Source organism: Cebus imitator, unplaced genomic scaffold (genome assembly GCF_001604975.1).
Source record: "Cebus imitator isolate Cc_AM_T3 unplaced genomic scaffold, Cebus_imitator-1.0 Scaffold228, whole genome shotgun sequence".
NCBI lineage: Eukaryota > Metazoa > Chordata > Mammalia > Primates > Cebidae > Cebus > Cebus imitator.
The window spans coordinates 1,464,351-1,481,908 of record NW_016107543.1 but is presented as its reverse complement, the minus strand read 5'-3'; the positions used below and the strand labels follow the sequence as shown (position 1 = coordinate 1,481,908).

General features: G+C 53.6%; 1 protein-coding gene across 5 annotated transcripts in view; it reads right to left on the bottom strand.

Annotated features, from left to right (window-relative positions):
- Positions 1-17,558, bottom strand: part of ARHGAP23 (Rho GTPase activating protein 23) — a 102,873-nt gene that overhangs the window by 17,072 nt on the left and 68,243 nt on the right. For all 5 annotated transcript variants that reach the window (XM_037727348.1, XM_017497075.2, XM_017497076.2 and 2 more), the window contains 8 exons: positions 16,599-16,660; positions 16,214-16,344; positions 14,292-14,413; positions 13,758-13,913; positions 10,073-10,151; positions 4,927-5,000; positions 4,547-4,636; positions 3,597-3,722 (listed from right to left, as the gene is read on the bottom strand). In XM_037727348.1, the coding sequence (XP_037583276.1) occupies positions 3,597-3,722; positions 4,547-4,636; positions 4,927-5,000; positions 10,073-10,151; positions 13,758-13,913; positions 14,292-14,413; positions 16,214-16,344; positions 16,599-16,660 (840 nt within the window). The remainder of the gene's footprint in view (positions 1-3,596; positions 3,723-4,546; positions 4,637-4,926; positions 5,001-10,072; positions 10,152-13,757; positions 13,914-14,291; positions 14,414-16,213; positions 16,345-16,598; positions 16,661-17,558) is intronic.

Genomic DNA, 17,558 nt, shown 5'->3' with positions numbered 1-17,558 from the left:
CTCAAAAAAAAAAAAAAAAAAAGAAAAGAAAAATGGAAGCTCTGGAGTCAGTCGTCTTGGTTCAAGTTCACCTTAGCCAAGTTACTTTTCCTCTGTAAGTACCTCTTTCCAGGCCTGTGGGGGGAATTAAGAAGAAATACTGTATGGAAAACACTGAGTGCAACACATCGCTCGTGTGTAATAAACGTGAGCTCTCATTCAAAGGTGCAGCTTCCAGAGACAGGCTGACCAAAGGGAGCCTGAGGACTGGCCCAAAGAAGCCAGCCTTTAACTAGGGTTGGAGGGTGCCCAGAAGTACTCTGTAAACCAGGGCATCTACAGGAAGCGTCTGGGTGGCTGCAGCTCTCGCGAGGAATCCTCAAGAAGATTCATAGTAAGAGGTCACTAAGTTCCTGCCACCCTGCTTCTGCACATGCTATTCTCCCCACCTGGGATGCCCTTTCTCCCTGCTCTGCCTGGCTGAGTTCTCACTGTGGTCTTCTAAGACAGTTCAAGCACTCCCCGCACCCAGGGCAGGGGCGGGTCCTTCTGTGGGGCTTCCTTGGGCATAGCCCAGAGCACGAAGGGATACTGCAAGTGCTTTTAGCAGACACTCACGTCCCTGGGAGGAAAGCAGTATTGTCATCTCCACTTTACGGATGAGGAGACTGAGGCACAGCAGGTAAGGAACTCGTCCAGGACCACGCAGCACATAGGAGCAGGCTGGCTCCAAAGCCACTGACCTCAACCCCCTCCCCAACCCCAGGGGGCATTTGCCAATGTCTGGAGACATTTCCGATCGTGACAACTAGGGTGCTATTCCCAGCATCTAGCAGGTGGCAGCCAGCGATGCTGCTCAATGTCCTGTAATATGCAGAACAGCCTCCCACGATAAAGACTTATCTGGCCATGGAGGTCACTAGTGCTGAGGCAGAGAAACATTAGATATCACTGCGTGTGCTGAGTGAGTCCCTGAGCAAATGCCCCGGGGTGATCTTTGGGTTCCATTTGGCTTCGTAAACATAGGTAGGGGCTCTGGTAGCTTGCACATGGGGAGGTGAACACCTGGGTTGCTCTCTTCTCTGCTCTGCCATTATCTTGCCATGTGGCCCCAGGCAAGCCACCTTTTCTCTTTACCCCTCAGCTGCCACCCTCTTTCCGACCTCAAGACTGGTCTGGCTGCCGTAAGTGACAGCACTGCCCTGGCTATGGAGCTTTCGGGCTAGACGCTTGGGTGGACGGGCTTTCAGGGCTCACAGAGCAGGTGGCTCATTCCCTGGACAGTCATCCAGGTCTGATTATGTCCAAATACCAAGGTAGCAGAGAAGGGAAGGCCACCAACTCAGTTAGCTCTCGGGAATGACTCTCTGGATAGAAAAGTCCAGCTTGGCCAGGCAAGGTGGCTCACACCTATAATCCCAGCACTTTGGGAGACCAAGATGGGAGGATCGCTTGAGTCCAGGAGTTCAAGACCAGACCTGGCAACATAGTGAGACCTCATCTCTACAAAAAATACAAACATTAGCCAGGTGGCATAGTGGCGTGCATCTTTAGTCCCAGCTACTCAGGAGGCTGAGATGGTAGGATCACCTGAGCCTGGGAGGCCAAGGCTGAAGTGAGCCATATTTGTGCCACTGCCCTCCAGCCTGGGCCACAGAGTGAGATTCTGTCAAAAAAAGGCAGACAGAAAAGAGAGAAAGAAAAGAAAAAGAGAAAGAAAAGCCCAGCCTGACACAACCTCAATTAGCAATTCACTCTTTTTTTTTTTTTTTGAGATGGAGTTTTGCTCTTGTTGCCCAGGATGGAGTGCAATGGCACAATCTCAGCTCACTGCAATCTCTGCCTCTCAGGTTCAAGCGATTCACCTGCCTCAGCCTCCCGAGTAGCTGGGATTACAGCCACGTGTCACCACGCCTGGCTAATTTTGTATTTTTAGTAGATGGGGTTTCTCCATGTTGGTCAGGCTGGTCTCGAACTCCTGACTTCAGGTGATTCACCCACCTCAGCCTCCCCAAGTGCTGGGATTACAAGTGTGAGCCACCACACCTGACCCACTCATTCATTTATTTACTCCACAAACACTAAGTGTCCACTACGTGCCAGGCACTAGTGTCAGTGCTAAATGAGACAAACTCCACCTTCTCCACCCTGCCCAGGGCAGGGACTCCCCCTTGGGGCTTTGGCCTCCTCCTCTGAAGACTGCAGTTCCCGACACCTCAGCTGACCTCAGGTCTTGGGCTTCTAGTGGCTTCTCCAGGAGCACAGGGCCAGATGCCCACTCTTCCCTGCTGCTGCCCGCAAAGCACACCCTCATGGGCGGCTCTGGGGCTCCCTGGTGCCCTGGGGAGTAAGCTTTCCCAAGGCCTCATCAGGATCCCTGACGCTACAGGGCAGCCCTGGCCTCCTAGATAGCTCTGGAGTGGTGTTCCCAGTGTCAGGATGCAGCAGGCTGTGATCCTCCCTCCCAGGGCTCGAAGCCCTGACCATGCAGTGAAGGAGAGAGACGGGCAGGCAAGGCCATTAGCACAGCTCAGCCACCCACCACCTTATCTATTGCCCCGGCCCCCTCTTTCCCACCCAAGCCCGCTCAAAGAGGGACCCAGCAGTCTGCCCTTTGGGTTGGTGCGGGGAGGAAAGCACAGGCTTTGGTCAGACAGACCTGGCTTGAAATCCTGGGCTGCCGCTGATTAGCTGTGTGACCATGAGCAAGTCGCTTTGCCTCTGAGCCCGTTTCCCCCTCTGTAAAATGGGGTTGACATGGCCCAGCTTTCCTTCCCTAGTGTCTATGAGGTTTGGGGCTGAGGCTTCCCTTCCTCTGACCAGCTGCCAGTCTTATTTCCCCTGGCACGAGGGGTCTGTTCCCATCCTTTGTGGGTTGTAACAAGAATTGGAAATGGAAAATCTATGATTCATAACATCTGTGCCGGCCCCAGAAGGCGGTGGTGCTGCCTCAGGGTTGGGCTCTGGAAGACCAAAGCCTCCTGCGCCCTCTGCTGGCCACTCTGGGTTCTCCTCCGCCCATGCACAGTAACAAGAACCTGCAGGACCAGGGCTCTTAGCATCTAGGAAGCCATGGGAAGGGAGGTGATCAGCCCAATACACGCCAAGCACTGGTGCCGGATCCCTGTGTCCTGCCCCACCCACCCCTCGTTACCGTGGATGTCACCGCTACCTCCCCGAAACCTCATGGGGCCAACAGGGAAATTCACTAGAGCCTGACGCCCAGGCCAGACCTTGGCCCCTGTCTGCTCATGTCTGCCAGGATGCGTCTCCAGGGGCCACCTTCTGAGGCTACCCCTTCTGCCCTCCACCAACAGCACCTTCCCTGCCCTTTCTCCTCCCCTGCCTCTCCCCAGGCATCTTGGGTGCTCGGGGGCCTCTCGATTCTCCCTCAGGGGACCCAACATCCCAGGACTGCAGGGATTCTAGGATCCATTCCTGTCTTGCCTTGAAATGCAGCCCGTGGATTTGGGGGGGCACATACCACCCCAGACTCATGCTCTAAAGCTGCTGAGCCCTTCCTGGGGCACACCCTGCCACACTGAGGAGTGAGGGGCTCAGAGGAACCCAGCCCGGGCTCCAGGTGCTGCCAGGCACCCCCCGGGACAGAGGCTTACGTGCTGGATCAACGTCTCCACAATCTTGTAGCGGTCAGGCATGTGGGTCACCATGTCTGTCATGTTGTCCTCAGACGTCCTCACCAATGTCGGACCGAAGACTAGGGCCAGGTTCCGGGGTTCCATCTGGACAGAGGAAAGCAGGTCACGGCCAGCATCCTGAACTCAGTCCTCCCTCACTCTGGGTCCCTGAAGCCTCTGTCCCCAACTACATCCTGACCCATCCCCAGCCGAGAGGGTGGACACCTCCTTGTATGGGCGTGGAGATGCTAGATGAGTAGAGCACAGGCCAGATTTTGGCCCCATTCATCCCCAGGCCCAGCAGCCATGAGCAGTGCCCAACCTGCACACCTGTACAGGGCAGCCCTGAGTGGTCAATGCTGGCTGTGGGAGACCCTGCAATAGGAAATATATTAGAGGTCCCAGGGGTTATTTTAGGCCTGGGAAAAAAATCCAATCACTTCCAGGTGCCTGTAATCCCAGCTACTCTGGAAGCTGAGGCAGGAGAATCACTTGAACCTGGTGGGCAAAGGCTGCAATGAGCAGAGAACGCACCATGACGCTCCAGCCTGGGCGGCAGAGTAAGACCTCGTCTCAAAAAAACAAAAAATCCTATCACTCCCCTCATTTTCCCCACTGCAGAACGAGAAGGTATAAGGGGTCTGATGAGGAAAATGCAATTTGAGGGACTTGAGCTGAGTCAGAGGATGGCAATGCATAGGATATGGGGGGCCAGGGTTCCCCGCCTCTGGACAGCCCCTCAGAAACTCAGGAGATGCCGGGGGGGGGGGCTGGGAAGGAGGGAGATGGAGCAGTCATAGGAGGAGGGCGTGCCTAGCGGGGCCTGAGTCGTCACACCTGGACCTGCAGGAGCTCGATACGTGCTGAGGGCCCCCACACAATAAGTCCTGTGCTTGCCTCCCCCAGGCTCCATGCGGGCCCCTACCCACCTTGTTTTTCTCAGAGTGGTCGGCGATGGTCTTGAGATGGCCCACAAGGAATTTGAGCGTTTCATAGTAGTGTGCTGGGAGATCCCGGATCTGAGCAGGAGACAAGAGGGCAGGGGGCCGGGCTGTTAGGACCTCCCCCTGTCCCCGTCAGACCATGCCCCAAAGAGCTCTCACTACCATTCCTCAGGGAGTCTGCAATCTACTCTCTCACCGCCCATTCTGTTGGGTGGATGGGGAAACTGAGGCCCTGAGTGGAGCAGGGCTCCTGCAAGGCCACAGGGGTCATCGGCAGCACCGGCCTCCCGGCCTCCGGCTTCCTGGGACAGAGGTGCCCGGGCGGCCGACCCACCTCGGGCCTAGCAGCACCTCTCACTCCTTACCAGCTTCCTCAGCGTCCTCATCCGCTCCCGTGCGTCCTCAATGCGGTTGGCCTCGATGAAGTCGTTGTATTTGTCTAGAACACAGCGGACACTCTTTAGAGAGGTGGGGGCAGCACCTTTGTCTGTTCTCTGGGTGGACTTCCGGACCAAGGGTCTGCTGGGAGGGGGCTTCCGGGCCGAGGGCCTGCTGGGAGGGCTGTGTTTTGTGTCTGTGACCAAACACACCACAGCTGCATTCGGGCGTGCACCTGACCCAGGGTAGCCCAGGTGTGTTCATTTGGGAAGCAATAAGCTCTGAGCTGCAAGCTGATCCCAGAAAAGGGGTCCCTGCCCCCTGTCTCCAGGACATGGACAGCAAGGTTCAACAGGTCAGAAGAGAAGGTCACTTGGAGAGGAGGAGGGGCCTCAGACACCCCCTGCCAAGAATTCCCCCAACTCCCTCCAGAACAAGTCCACGGGGACCTTTAAAACATGGAACATGATAAGCCTATTCTGAAATTCATCTGGATGAGCTAATGCACAAAGACAACCAGGAATAGTTTTTAAAGAAAGAGTGACTCTGGAGGATCTGCCCCACCAGAGATGGAAACATCCTGAAAGGAGGGCACAGCTGACGCCGGCTGGTGCAGCAGAAAAGGCAGAGCAATGTTAAGGCTAGAAGGGGGGTCAAAGGGGCCATGTGGATGTTTACTACATGATAAAGACAGCACTTCCAATGGGGGAAGGATGGGGGCCCCAACAGATGTCCCCAGGACAAATGGCTACCATCTGGGGGAGGATTATTTCTAGCTCACAACACACAAATTTAATCATATGGCAGAGCCAAATGTGAAAATTATAAAAGCATTGGGGAAAAAATAAGAAAATATTTTTATAATTCTAAGGACATTCTTAACATGAGATGCAGAAACCGTTAAGGAAAGATGAACAGCTTTGGTCACATTTTTTTTTTTTTTTTTTTGAGACGGAGTTTCACTCATGTTACCCAGGCTGGAGTGCAATGGCGCGATCTTGGCTCACTGCAACCTCCGCCTCCTGGGTTCAGGCAATTCTCCTGCCTCAGCCTCCTGAGTAGCTGGGATTACAGGCACGTGCCACCATGCCCAGCTAACTTTTTGTAGTTTTAGTAGAGACGGGGTTTCACCATGTTGACCAGGATGGTCTCGATCTCTTGACCTTGTGATCCACCTGCCTCGGCCTCCCAAAGTGCTGGGATTACAGGCTTGAGCCACCGCGCCCGGCCCTGATCACATTTTAAACAATTGTTTTCGGCCAGTTGTGGTGGCTCACATCTGTAAACCCAGCACTTTGGAAGGCTGAGGCGCACTGATCACTTGAGGTCAGGAGTTCAAGACCAGCCTGGCCAATTTGGCGAAAACACTGTCTTTACTAAAAATACAAAAATTAGCTGGACGTGGTAGTGGGCGCCTGTAATCTCAGCCACTTGGGAGGCTGAGGCAGAAGAACGGCTTGAACTCGGAAGGCAAAGGTTGCAGTGATTGGAGATTGTACCATTGCACTCCAGCCTGGGTGACAGAGTGAGACTCAGTCTCAAAAAAGTAAATAAAATAAAAAATTGTTAGGCCAGGCACAGTGGCTCACGTCTGTAACCCCAGCACTTTGGGAGGCCAAGGTGGGTGGATCAACCAAAGTGTGGAGTTCGAGACCAGCCTGGCCAACATGGCAAAACCTGTCTACTAAAATACAAAAATTAACTGGGCATGATGGCGGGCACCTGTAATCCTAGCTACTCAGGAGGCTGAGATAGGAGAATCGCTTGAACCTGGGAGGCAGAGGTTGTAGTGAGCCGAGATCGTGCCATTGCACTCCAGCCAGGGCGACAAGAGTAAAACTCTGTCTCAAAAAAAAAAATTGTTGGCCGGGCGCGGTGGCTCAAGCCTGTAATCCCAGCACTTTGGGAGGCCGAGGCGGGTAGATCACGAGGTCAAGAGATCGAGACCATCCTGGTCAACACAGTGAAACCCCGTCTCTACTAAAAATACAAAAAATTAGCTGGGCATGGTGGCGCATGCCTGTAATCCCAGCTACTCCGGAGGCTGAGGCAGGAGTATTGCCTGAACCCAGGAGGCAGAGGTTGCGGTGAGCCAAGATCTGCACTCCAGCCTGGGTAACAAGAGTGAAACTCCGTCCCAAAAAAAAAAAAAAAAAAATTGTTTTCAGTTTCTTTTTCTTTTCTTTTTTTAAGAAAGAGTCTCTCTCTGTCACCAGGCTGCAGTATAATGGCTCAATCTCAGCTCACTGCAACCTCTGTCTCCCAGGTTCAAGCAATTCTCCTGCCTCAGCCTCCTGAGTAGCTGGGATTACAGGTGCCCACCATCATGCCCAGCTAATTTTTATAGTTTCAGTAGAGACGGGGTTTCACCATGTTGGCCAGGATGGTCTTGATCTCTTGACCTCAGGTGATCCATCCGCCTCGGCCCCCCAAAGTGCTGGGATCACAGGCGTGAGCCACCATGTCCAGTCTGCTTTTAGTTTCTCTTTCTTTTTTTTTTTTTTTTAAGCCAGTCAAATTTAGCAGTGGGGGGTTGTATACCAACTTTGGCGACACTAATGTTAATAAGTTCTGATAACCCACTACCATCGGACCAGCCTGCTTTTAGTTTCTATATTGCAAAGTGAGAAAGCAAATGGCAGTCCAGAGCCAAATATTTGCAAAATCTAACAAAAGGTTAATATGTATAATACACAAAGAGCTTGTCTCCCACAAATCAACATGAGAAAAAAGACAAACCAACAGAAAAATGGGCGCGTGATCTGCTCAAGCAATGACAGAGAAAATAGAAACAGCCAATATGCTAATAAAAAATGATTTAATCTCCCTAGTAATGAGGGCAATGAAAATAAAAACAATAATGAGATACCATTTCCCTTATCTGATTAGCAAAAGTTTAAAATATTAAGAATATTAAATGCTGTCTAGGTGAGGCGGCTCACACCCATAATCCCAGCACTGTGGGAGGCTGACACGGGAGGATTGCTTTAGACCGGGAGTTGAAGACCAGCCTGAGCCACACAGTGAGACCCTGCCTCTACCAAAAAAAAATTTTTTTAATTAGCTGGGTGTGGTGGTGCAAACCCATAGTCCCAGCTACTTAAGCTGAGTGGGACGATTACTTGAGCCCAGGTCAAGGCTGCAGTCAGCCATGATCATGCCACTGCACTCCAGCCTGAGCAAGAGTGAGACTCTGTGTCAAATAATAATTATTTTTATTTTTATCATTTATTTATTTTTTGAGACGGAGACTTGCTCTGTCACCCAGGCTGGAGTGTAGTGGCACGATCTCGGCTCACTGCAACCTCCACCTCCCAGGTTCAAGCAACCCTCCTGCCTCAGCCTCCCTAGTAGCGGGGACTACAGGTGCACACCACCACACCCAGCTAATTTTTGTATTTTTATTAGAGATACGGTTTCACCATATTGGTCAGGCTGGTCTTGAACTCCTGACCTCAGGTGATCCACCCACCTCGGTCTCCCAAAGTGCTGGGATTATAGGTGTAAGCCACCACGCACAACCTTTAAATAATAATAACAATAATAGTAATAATATCCAATGCTGATGGGTATGTGGGGAGACAAACTCTTCCTTTTTTTTTTTTTGAGCTGGAGTTTCGCTCTTGTTGTCCAGGCTGGAGTGCAATGGCACAATCTCGGCTCACTGCAACCTCTGCCTCCCAGGTTCAAGCCATTCTCCTGCCTCAGCCTCCCAAGTAGCTGGGATTACAGGCATTACATTATTAGTGGAAGTCTAAACCAGGGCCTCTTTCTTAGAATGCAATTGACATTAGCTCTCAATAAGGTTCACCGGGACTCTGATGGAGCAATTCCACATCTAAGAATCTCCTCAGAGAGCACAGATTCAGGTGTGCAAGGACTGACTCAAGGGAAGCCATTGCAACAGGTTATATAACAGCAAACACTTGAAGACAACCCGATATCTATCAATAAAGGAGTACTTAAAGAAATTATCATCTATTCAAACCATGAAATTCTATGTGGCTGATTTAAAAGAAGAATGAGGTAGAGCTCTCTGCACTGACACGAATGAACCTCAGAATTACATCTCTGCTTTTGTTAAAAACAACTCAACCAGCGGTGTGGAGTCCGCTCACACCGGCTCCTGAGAGCGACTGTGGGCGTTTCTCCCCAATTCCATGTTGGTGACATCATGTTGGTGGCTTGAATAAGCCATGATGGGAGTATTTACAACATGGAAGCTGGAAAACTCGAGACATTGGGGCTTTTCTCCCCTAGAGACAGATGTTAAACATCTGCCAGGACACCCCTGAACCCACCCAACTCCAAACCCTGCGTATGTGTGTGCGTATCTCTGCCATGCATAAGGGGGCCGGGAGAGAAACACAACAGGCTGTGAATAAGCAGCTCAGCAAGCGGCCAAGAGCTAAGCTCTGGGGCTCAACACCTGAGGTAGAATCCTGGCTCTGCCACCTGCATCCTGTGTGGCCTTGCGCAAGGCATTTAACCTCTCTGAGCTTCAGCTGCCCCATCTGTAGAGTGAAGTTGCTGTAGGGAGTTGTGCTTGGCACACAGTAAGTCCTCAGAAAGTGTTAGCTACAACCTCCCTTGAAAGGGAGTGGGGGGGATTCACAGGGTCCGGTGCTGTTTTCTTTATTCGTATCTGTACAATCTACGTTTTTTTACAAGCTTTTCGTGCTTAAAAAAAAAAAATGTGTGGTGCCTCATGCCTGTAATCCCAGCATTTTGGGAGGCTGGAACAGGCAGGATGATTGCTTGAGCCCAGGAGTTCAAGACCAGTCTGGGCAACATAGTGAGACCCCCAATTTCTTTAGAATATATATATATATATATATATATATATATATAAATATATGTATAAACACATATATTTTTTAATTAGCTGGGTGTGGTGGTGTGCACCTGTTGTCCCAGCTACTCAGGAGGCTAAGGTGGGAAGATTGCTTGGGCCCAGGAGCTTGAGGCTGCAATGAGCCGTGATTGCACCACTTCACTCCAGCCTGGGCAACACAGCAAGACTGTCTCAAAAAAAGAAAAAAAGTAAAATCAACAAACCAAATAAAAAGTTGTGGTCAGGGTGCAGCACAGAGTGGCATCCCCTCCCCGCCCCCACTTCCACCTCCTACTCACCATCGGTGAAGAGAGGCTCGGGCAGCTTTCGGAAGAAGGACTTCAGCAGGCTGCTGATCACATTGAGGTCTTGCCAGCGCTGCGGGGGAGAGCAGATGTCAGGCCACAGGCAGGCCCAGCCTGATGTCCGTGCCTCTGTGATCACCCCAGAGCCCAATCAAGCCCACCAGGCCTTCTCGGGACCCACTTAGACCAAAGCTCTCTGTTCATCAGGGTGGTGGCAGCAGAACTGAGTCCCCAGTGAGGTCCTGTGCCCATGCTCACACTTGGCCCCAGATCCTCCCTCCCCCAAGCTCCAACACCTGCCCATCCACAGAAAGTCCCAGGAGCCTTCTTTAGGCCAGGCACTTTGGGACACACTGAGTGAAAGCTGCCTCCTCCACTGGGTGCAGGCGAAGCATCCGTAACCCAGCAGTCACTGGTGCCAGCGCGTTCCTATCTCAGGCCCTCTGCACATGCTGGTTCCCTCAACTAGAACGTTCCTCCCCCCTTCCACAAGACTGGTTCCTCATCCCGCCTAAAAGTTGCTCTTCAGAGAGGCCTTCTGTGACCCGATAGCTAAAGCAGCCATCTTGACCACTGCCCGCCACCTGTACCCTAGCCCTGACTTTGTTTCCTTCGTGGTGCTTAATCCTGTTTGTCATTATTTCCTGCTATTGTGTCTGTGTTCATGCCTGTCTCCCTGCAGGACTGTAAGCTCCAGGAGGAGCCGGGATCCCGTCTGTCTCACTTCCCTATCACCTAGCTAGGACAGTTAACCTGGTACTTCCGTGGCCTAAATCAGTAGTTCTGACAGAAGGAGACAATTTTGTCCCCCAGAGCCCCACTCCAACCCCAGAGGACATTTAACAATGCCTGGAGCCATTTTGGTTTTCACAACTGGGAGGCGCCACTTGCATCTAGTGGATAGAGGCCATGGATGGTGCCACATTTCCTCCAACGTACAGGACAACCCCACACAGTGAGTAACTGCTCTTCCCAAAATGCCCATTGAGGTTGAGAAACCCTGATCTAAAATAAATGGTTCAGTACAAGAACGAACGGCTGGGTCGTTGCCCATTCTGTCCACCAGGTGGCACCATCACCACACACTGCCACCAAGGCAGGCACAGCCACCTTGCTGGGAATGGCTCCGAATAACTCAGACCCAGAAAGCAAACTAATACTCCCAACAAAGAGACACAATGCAGCCGCACACATACTCATTACAATGGATCCACAGCTTAACGTCAGACAATCCCACAAACAATACCCTCCCCCTAGGCTCACAGGGGATTAGATTCGGCCCCCACCACACTGACTCCCAGCACGCCCCACAGCAAATGACGCAATGATGTCTAAGACAAAATGACACACCCAATACACCTGCCAGGCCCCCATCCGGCCCTGGCTTAGACCAGCTGCCTGCCAGCACGGCCCCCTCGTCCCTGGCTGAGGCCAAGCTGACCACACACACTCACGCACACCCAGTATAGCTCCTGCCCACCCGACCCCGTTACCTCCTGGCCCTCAGGTGTGGGCTCGTCTCATCTCCCAGCTGCCAAGCCCAAGGCCCCGGCCAGGGCTTCCTGGCTCCTCCGGAGTGAAGTGCCTGCCCTCACCCAGCCTCGCCGGTGGCCTTCTCCTTCTGCCCCACTCTGAGCGTGGCCCCTGCTGTTCTGCTGCCCGCCTTCAGTCATCCCATGCCCAAGCCACAGCAGGACCCATGTCACTCTCTAGTCCGTGCTCAATCTATGCCTGTTTATGGCCTCACCCCATGCAGCGGACTTTCCACACCCCAAATCCAATGGAGCCACTCCCTGAGACGGCCCCTCCGGTCCACCTCTCATGCTACTCCCTGGTTTCTGCCAGGGGAGATACCACCAGCCCCAGCTCAAATGGGCGGCTCTTCCTCACCCATCCTTCCCCCTCTCAGGCAGCCAACTCTTAGGGTTGCTCCCGTCCTCCCCATTCCTCTGGGACCACCAAGTCCTCCGACCCTTAGTGTTTCCATAGATCAGCGCCTTCTCTCAGACCCCTGCCCTCCCCATTCCTACCCATTGGGCATGAGCAGGAGCATCACTCTTTCTTGAACTGTGCTCTCACGATGCCTCCCCAGCTTAAGAACCATCAAAAGCTCCCTACTGGCCATCAGATCAAGGTTGAAGGCTTCAAACGCCCTCTCTGCCCCCGGGGCCTCACCCTCCCTACTTCCAAGCCCAGGAGGCGGATGCACTCTCTGCACTAACCCTCAAACCCCCTCCCTGGGATTATGGAAAATGCCATCATCTCACACTCCACGGCCTTCTGGTCCACCTGCCCCCTCCTATTCATTCCTCAGATACTCAAACCTGGGAGCTGCCACCTGCTCCAGTCTGAGCACCCTTTCCTTCCTCATCACAGCGTGGTCCCTAATGAGAGAGCTTTTTCTCTTGTCCACGATTTCTCACACACTTGTCTCATCTTCCCATTCCCCAAAGACAGGAAGACTCGTGTCTTTCATGAGGCTTCACATGTGTGACTCATGGGACATCACTGCCCACGTTCATGGTTTCCAAAATATCTTTTTTAATCAGAGCCCCTTTGGGCAAATAAAATTGTACAGGAAAACCCAGTACAACAGACAGGGCAAAGCAGGGTTGCCCTAGTAAGGACAGGGGGTCCTGACCTGCCCCTGGCCTCCCAAGGCCGCTCTGGGGAACCCTAGGACTCTGGGGAACAGCATTTGAGAATCGCAGGCCCTGCTGGAAACACTTAAGTGTGGTTGCAGATCCCTTCACAAGCTGGTCTCATCTCACCTGAGCAGCCACTCTCTCCATGTTGCAGCCACCCAAATTGCCGGCCATTCTAGAAAACACCCAACATTCCCCTTTCTCTAGGCCGGTGGTCTGCAAACCACACACAGTCTGTAGGCAAAAATCCAGCCAGAGCCTCCCTTTGGATGGCCCTTGAGCTAAGTATGGTTTTTACATTGTTAAAGGATTAGGAAGAGACCGGGCGTGGTGGCTCACACCTGTAATCCCAGCACTTTGGGAGGCCGAGGCGGGCGGATCACGAGGTCAAGAGATCAAGACCATCCTGGCAAAAAGGGTGAAACCCCATCTCTACTAAAAATACAAAACTTAGTTGGGCATGGTGGTGTGCACCTGTAATCCCAGCTACTCGGAGGCTGAGAAAAGAACATCGCTTGAACCCGGGAGGCAGAGGTTGCAGTGAGCCAAGATCGCATCACTGCACTCCAGTTGGGCAATAGAGCGAGACTCTGTCTCAAAAAAAAAAAAAAAGGATTAGGAAGAGGAGGAAGAGAAGGAGGAAATGCAACAGAGCGAACCACAGCAGAAAACATTCACTCCATTGCACAGGCCATTCTGTTGCCAGGAACAGCCTTACCCGGCTTTCGCCGGCTTGTAGTGAACTCTGCTCATCCTAAACACTCGGACAAAACCTCCGTCTGTCCTCTGGGCCTCTGCCTCAGAGCTCCCCGGCCATGACTGCATTTACTTGTTCCGCTTCAGCCTGGGGTGATGCCCATCCGCAGGCTGGCCCAAGGGCAGGTCCCATCTTGCCCATCGCGGTGTTTTGGACCAATGCCAGGCACGTCACAGGGCACCATGCATGCAACACAACAGGCCGCAGAACTCTCCAAGCAGAGCACCACCCCCACGCCACCTCGGCCCCCTCCTACAGACCCCCCAGCTTCACCCACCTCGTCCTGCAGGTTGATGTCCCCAGGCCCTCGGTTGAGCTGCTCCTGCAGGCTGGACACCACTGCATTGTTGCCAGGCACTCGGTAAATGCCCGTGGACTCCAGCCCTCGAGCCTCCACAATGCGACAGCACGCAGCCACGATTAAGGGGACACGCTGGGGACACAGAGCAGGGGTGTTAGGGGGACAGGGGCCAGAGGAGCAGGGGAGGCCAAGATGGGGACAGTGCAAGGCCCAGAGCTGCTGCCAGGAGCCCTTCAGGGAACACAAGGCCCTTGCCGCCTCCAGTCTGGGAGCTAGATATGATGCCAAAGCCTCGCCATGGTCTGAGAAGGAACCGGGCTCGGCCTTGGCCCTGCTGCTCCCTCCCTGGAAGGCCCGGGGCAGGTGGGGACTTTCTCCTCTCTAGGCTGTTTTCCCAGCTGTGTTTGTACAATGAGATGGAGAGCTGGTTCCATGTCCCTTGCTGCTCTGACCCTCTGTGCCTCGGTGTCCTCCCTGCTGTGCCTGTTCTGGCATGTGGCAGAGACCCACCTGGTTCTCCGTGGCTGGCTGACACTCCTCCAGCCTGACCCCAAACGCCCTTGGGGCGGCCTTCTTATTTTTCTTGATGATATTGATGCCCCAGGGGGTTTTGGGAGCTGCAGCACTGTCATCTGACATGGGGGAGACAGACAGCCAGGGTGAGCTGGGGTGCCCAGGAGGCTCACACACACTCACTGCCACATTCACACATTTGGACGTATGGGGACTCCATCAGAGAAGCACCCAGATGCCTAGGGCTGATGAGACACTGTACGGCAAGAGAGAAGGTCTAATGGGGACGATGCTTACCCCAGAGGAGAGGCTCAGACCAATGCAAGGACTTTCATGTGGCCTCATGGGCCAAAACTACAAGGTGGGAGCCATAGAATGTTCTGTTTCTTTAGAGACAGGGTCTCTGTCCCTCAGGCTGTAGTGCAGTGATATGATCATAGCTCACTGCAGCTCAAATTCCTGGGCTCAAGCAATCTTCCCTCCTCAGCCTCCTGGGTGGCTGGGACTATAGGCTCACAGGACCATACCTGGCTAATTAAAAAAATTTTGGCCAGGCTCAGTGGCTCACGCCTGTAATCCCAGCACTTTGGGAGGCCGAGGTGGGTGGGTCACGAGGTCAAGAGATTGAGACCATCCTGGCTAACATGGTGAAACCCTGTCTCTACTAAAAATACAAAAATTAGCTGGGCGTGGTGGCACACGCCTGTGGTCCTAGCTACTCGGGAGGCTGAGGCAGGAGAATTGCTTGAACCTGGGAAGTGGAGGTTACAGTGAGCCGAGATCACACCACTGTACTCCAGCCTGGCAACAGAGTGAGATTCCGTCTCAAAAAAAGAAAAAATTTGCCAGGCACAGTGGCTAATGCTTGTAATCCCAGCACATTGGAAAGCTGAAGCAGGAAGATCACGTGAGACCAGGCGTTCGAGACCAGCCTGGCCAACATGGTGAAACCCTGTCTCTACTAAAACTACAAAAATTAGCCAGGTATGGTAGCACATGCCTGTAATCCCAGCTACTGGGAGTGCTAAAGCACAAGAATCGCTTGAACCCGAGAGGTGGAGGTTGCAATGAGCCAAGATCACACCACTGCACTCCAGCCTAGATGATAGAGTGAGACTCTGTCTCTAAATAAATAAATAAATGAAATGTAAAAAAATATTCTGTAGGGTTAGGGTCTTGCTATGTTACCCAGGGTGGTCTCAAACTCCTGGCCTAAGCAATCCTCCAGCCTCAGCCTCCCAAAATGCTGGGATTATAGGTAACAGCAACCATGCCTGCTGGCCCAAGGGAAGAGCTAACTTTTTCTTTTTTTTTTTAAGCCAGGGCCTTGCTCTGTCACCCAGACTGGAGTACAGTGGCATGATCTTGACTCACTGCAACCTCCACCTCCCAGGCTCAAGTGATTCTCATGCCTCGGTCTCCCCAGTAGACGGGATTACAGGTGCATGCCACCACATCCAGCTACATTTTTTGTATTTTTAGTAGAGTCAGGGTTTCACCATGTTTGCCAGGGTAGTCTTGAACTCCTGACCTCAGGTGATCTGCCCATCTCGGCCTCCCAAAGTGCTAGGATTACAGGTGTGAGCCACCTTGCGTGGCCAGGGAAGAACTTTCTAACGGTCAAAGGTGAGTGCAGATGGGAAAGGTTGCTCTTGGAAAGGGTGGGCCTCGCCCCTGCAGAGACACCAGCAGAGATTAGAGGACCACCGGCAGGGATGTCAGGGAGGGGAATCAGGCTCCAGGCCCTTCCTCCCCGAGATCCTGAGAGCCCCCAGACCCTCACAGGCACGCACACGTGGACAGACATACCAGGTAACCCTGGCACACACAAGCAGACACAACCCAACGCATACACATGCCCTCCCCTCCCCATGTCCCCTGGCCCACACACCACCCTGTCTCAGTGGCCACCTTCCTACCCTTGCTGCCTGCAGGCAGGTCCTGAGTCCTGAAGCCACGTGCTGCACTCTGCTTGAGGAACTCAGACTTGAGGCCCCCCAGGCCTCGAGAGCCTTTGGGGGAGGAATCAGCTTTGGGCCCAGAGCTATGGCTGTGTAGGAAAAGCGGGAGAGGAGAGGTCTTCATTTGGGGTGGCCCAGCAGGCCACCCAACCTGGCCTCCTGCTGCTCAGGACCTCCCCTCCATCCTGTGGCAACACCTCCATGCCTGACTGCAGCCGGAGACCCTGGATGCCCCTTCCCCCAGCAGAAGGTGGCCCTGGAGGTGGGTCAGGAGAACATCCTTTGCCTAGAGCCCCACCGCCACCCCCACAGAGGGGACAGTTCCACGAAGGCTGGGCCTCACCTCACTTTGCGATAATCATTAAGCTTCTTGCTGATCAGAGCTTGGTTGGCACAGCCGGGGTCCTAGAGCAGGAGAGGAGAGAGTGGACCATGTCAGTGCCCACAGCCAGCCCACCCCAGGACTTATCCCGGGCCCTGACTCCCCTCTTGTCCACCTGCCAGGTGGACAGCCCAGACCCTGGAGTGAGAAAGACCAGGCCCAGACTTCCCCGCACCCTCTCACCAGCTGTGGGACCTTGGGGAAGCCTCTTAGCCTCTCTGAGCCTCAGTCTCCTCGGTAATAAACATGGGGGGCTAACAAGGCAGGCTCGGGGCTGGGTGCAGAATCACACAGGCAGCATTTGCCACCATCCTGGCAGATGCTGAGCAGGTGCGGAGGAGGGGCCCCAGGAGAGGCTGCTACTGCCTTAGTGACAGTGGCTTGGGGCCCCCCTGATCATGCCTTGTTGGGGGCAGATAAGCCAGGCCCCCAGAGGAGGGCCCAGATTCCAGGTGCCTTCCTCCCTGCAGTGGGGAAAGCTGTCCCAGGGAGGGCAGAGCCTGGTCAGCAAGAGGATGTGTCCTCAGCCAGAGGCCGTGCACCAGCACCCCCTCCCATGCCTAGAGCAGGCCCGGGCCCCCTGCCCTCTTGGCAGAGACCCCAGGCCCGGGACCCCCCACATGGCTTTGTGTGGGTGTCTCAAGGCACTTCTGTGCAGGTTCCTGGCCAAGGGAGTGAATGGGGAGGAATCCCCACCCAGGCCCCTGGAGTGCAGTTACAGCACTGTAAGAGGTGCCATTAAAAATAATAGTGGGCTGGGCGCGGTGGCTCAAGCCTGTAATCCCAGCACTTTGGGAGGCCGAGGCGGGTGGATCACGAGGTCAAGAGATGGAGACCATCCTGGTCAACATGGTGAAACCCCGTCTCTACCAAAACTACAAAAAATTAGCTGGGCATGGTGGAGCGTGCCTGTAATCCCAG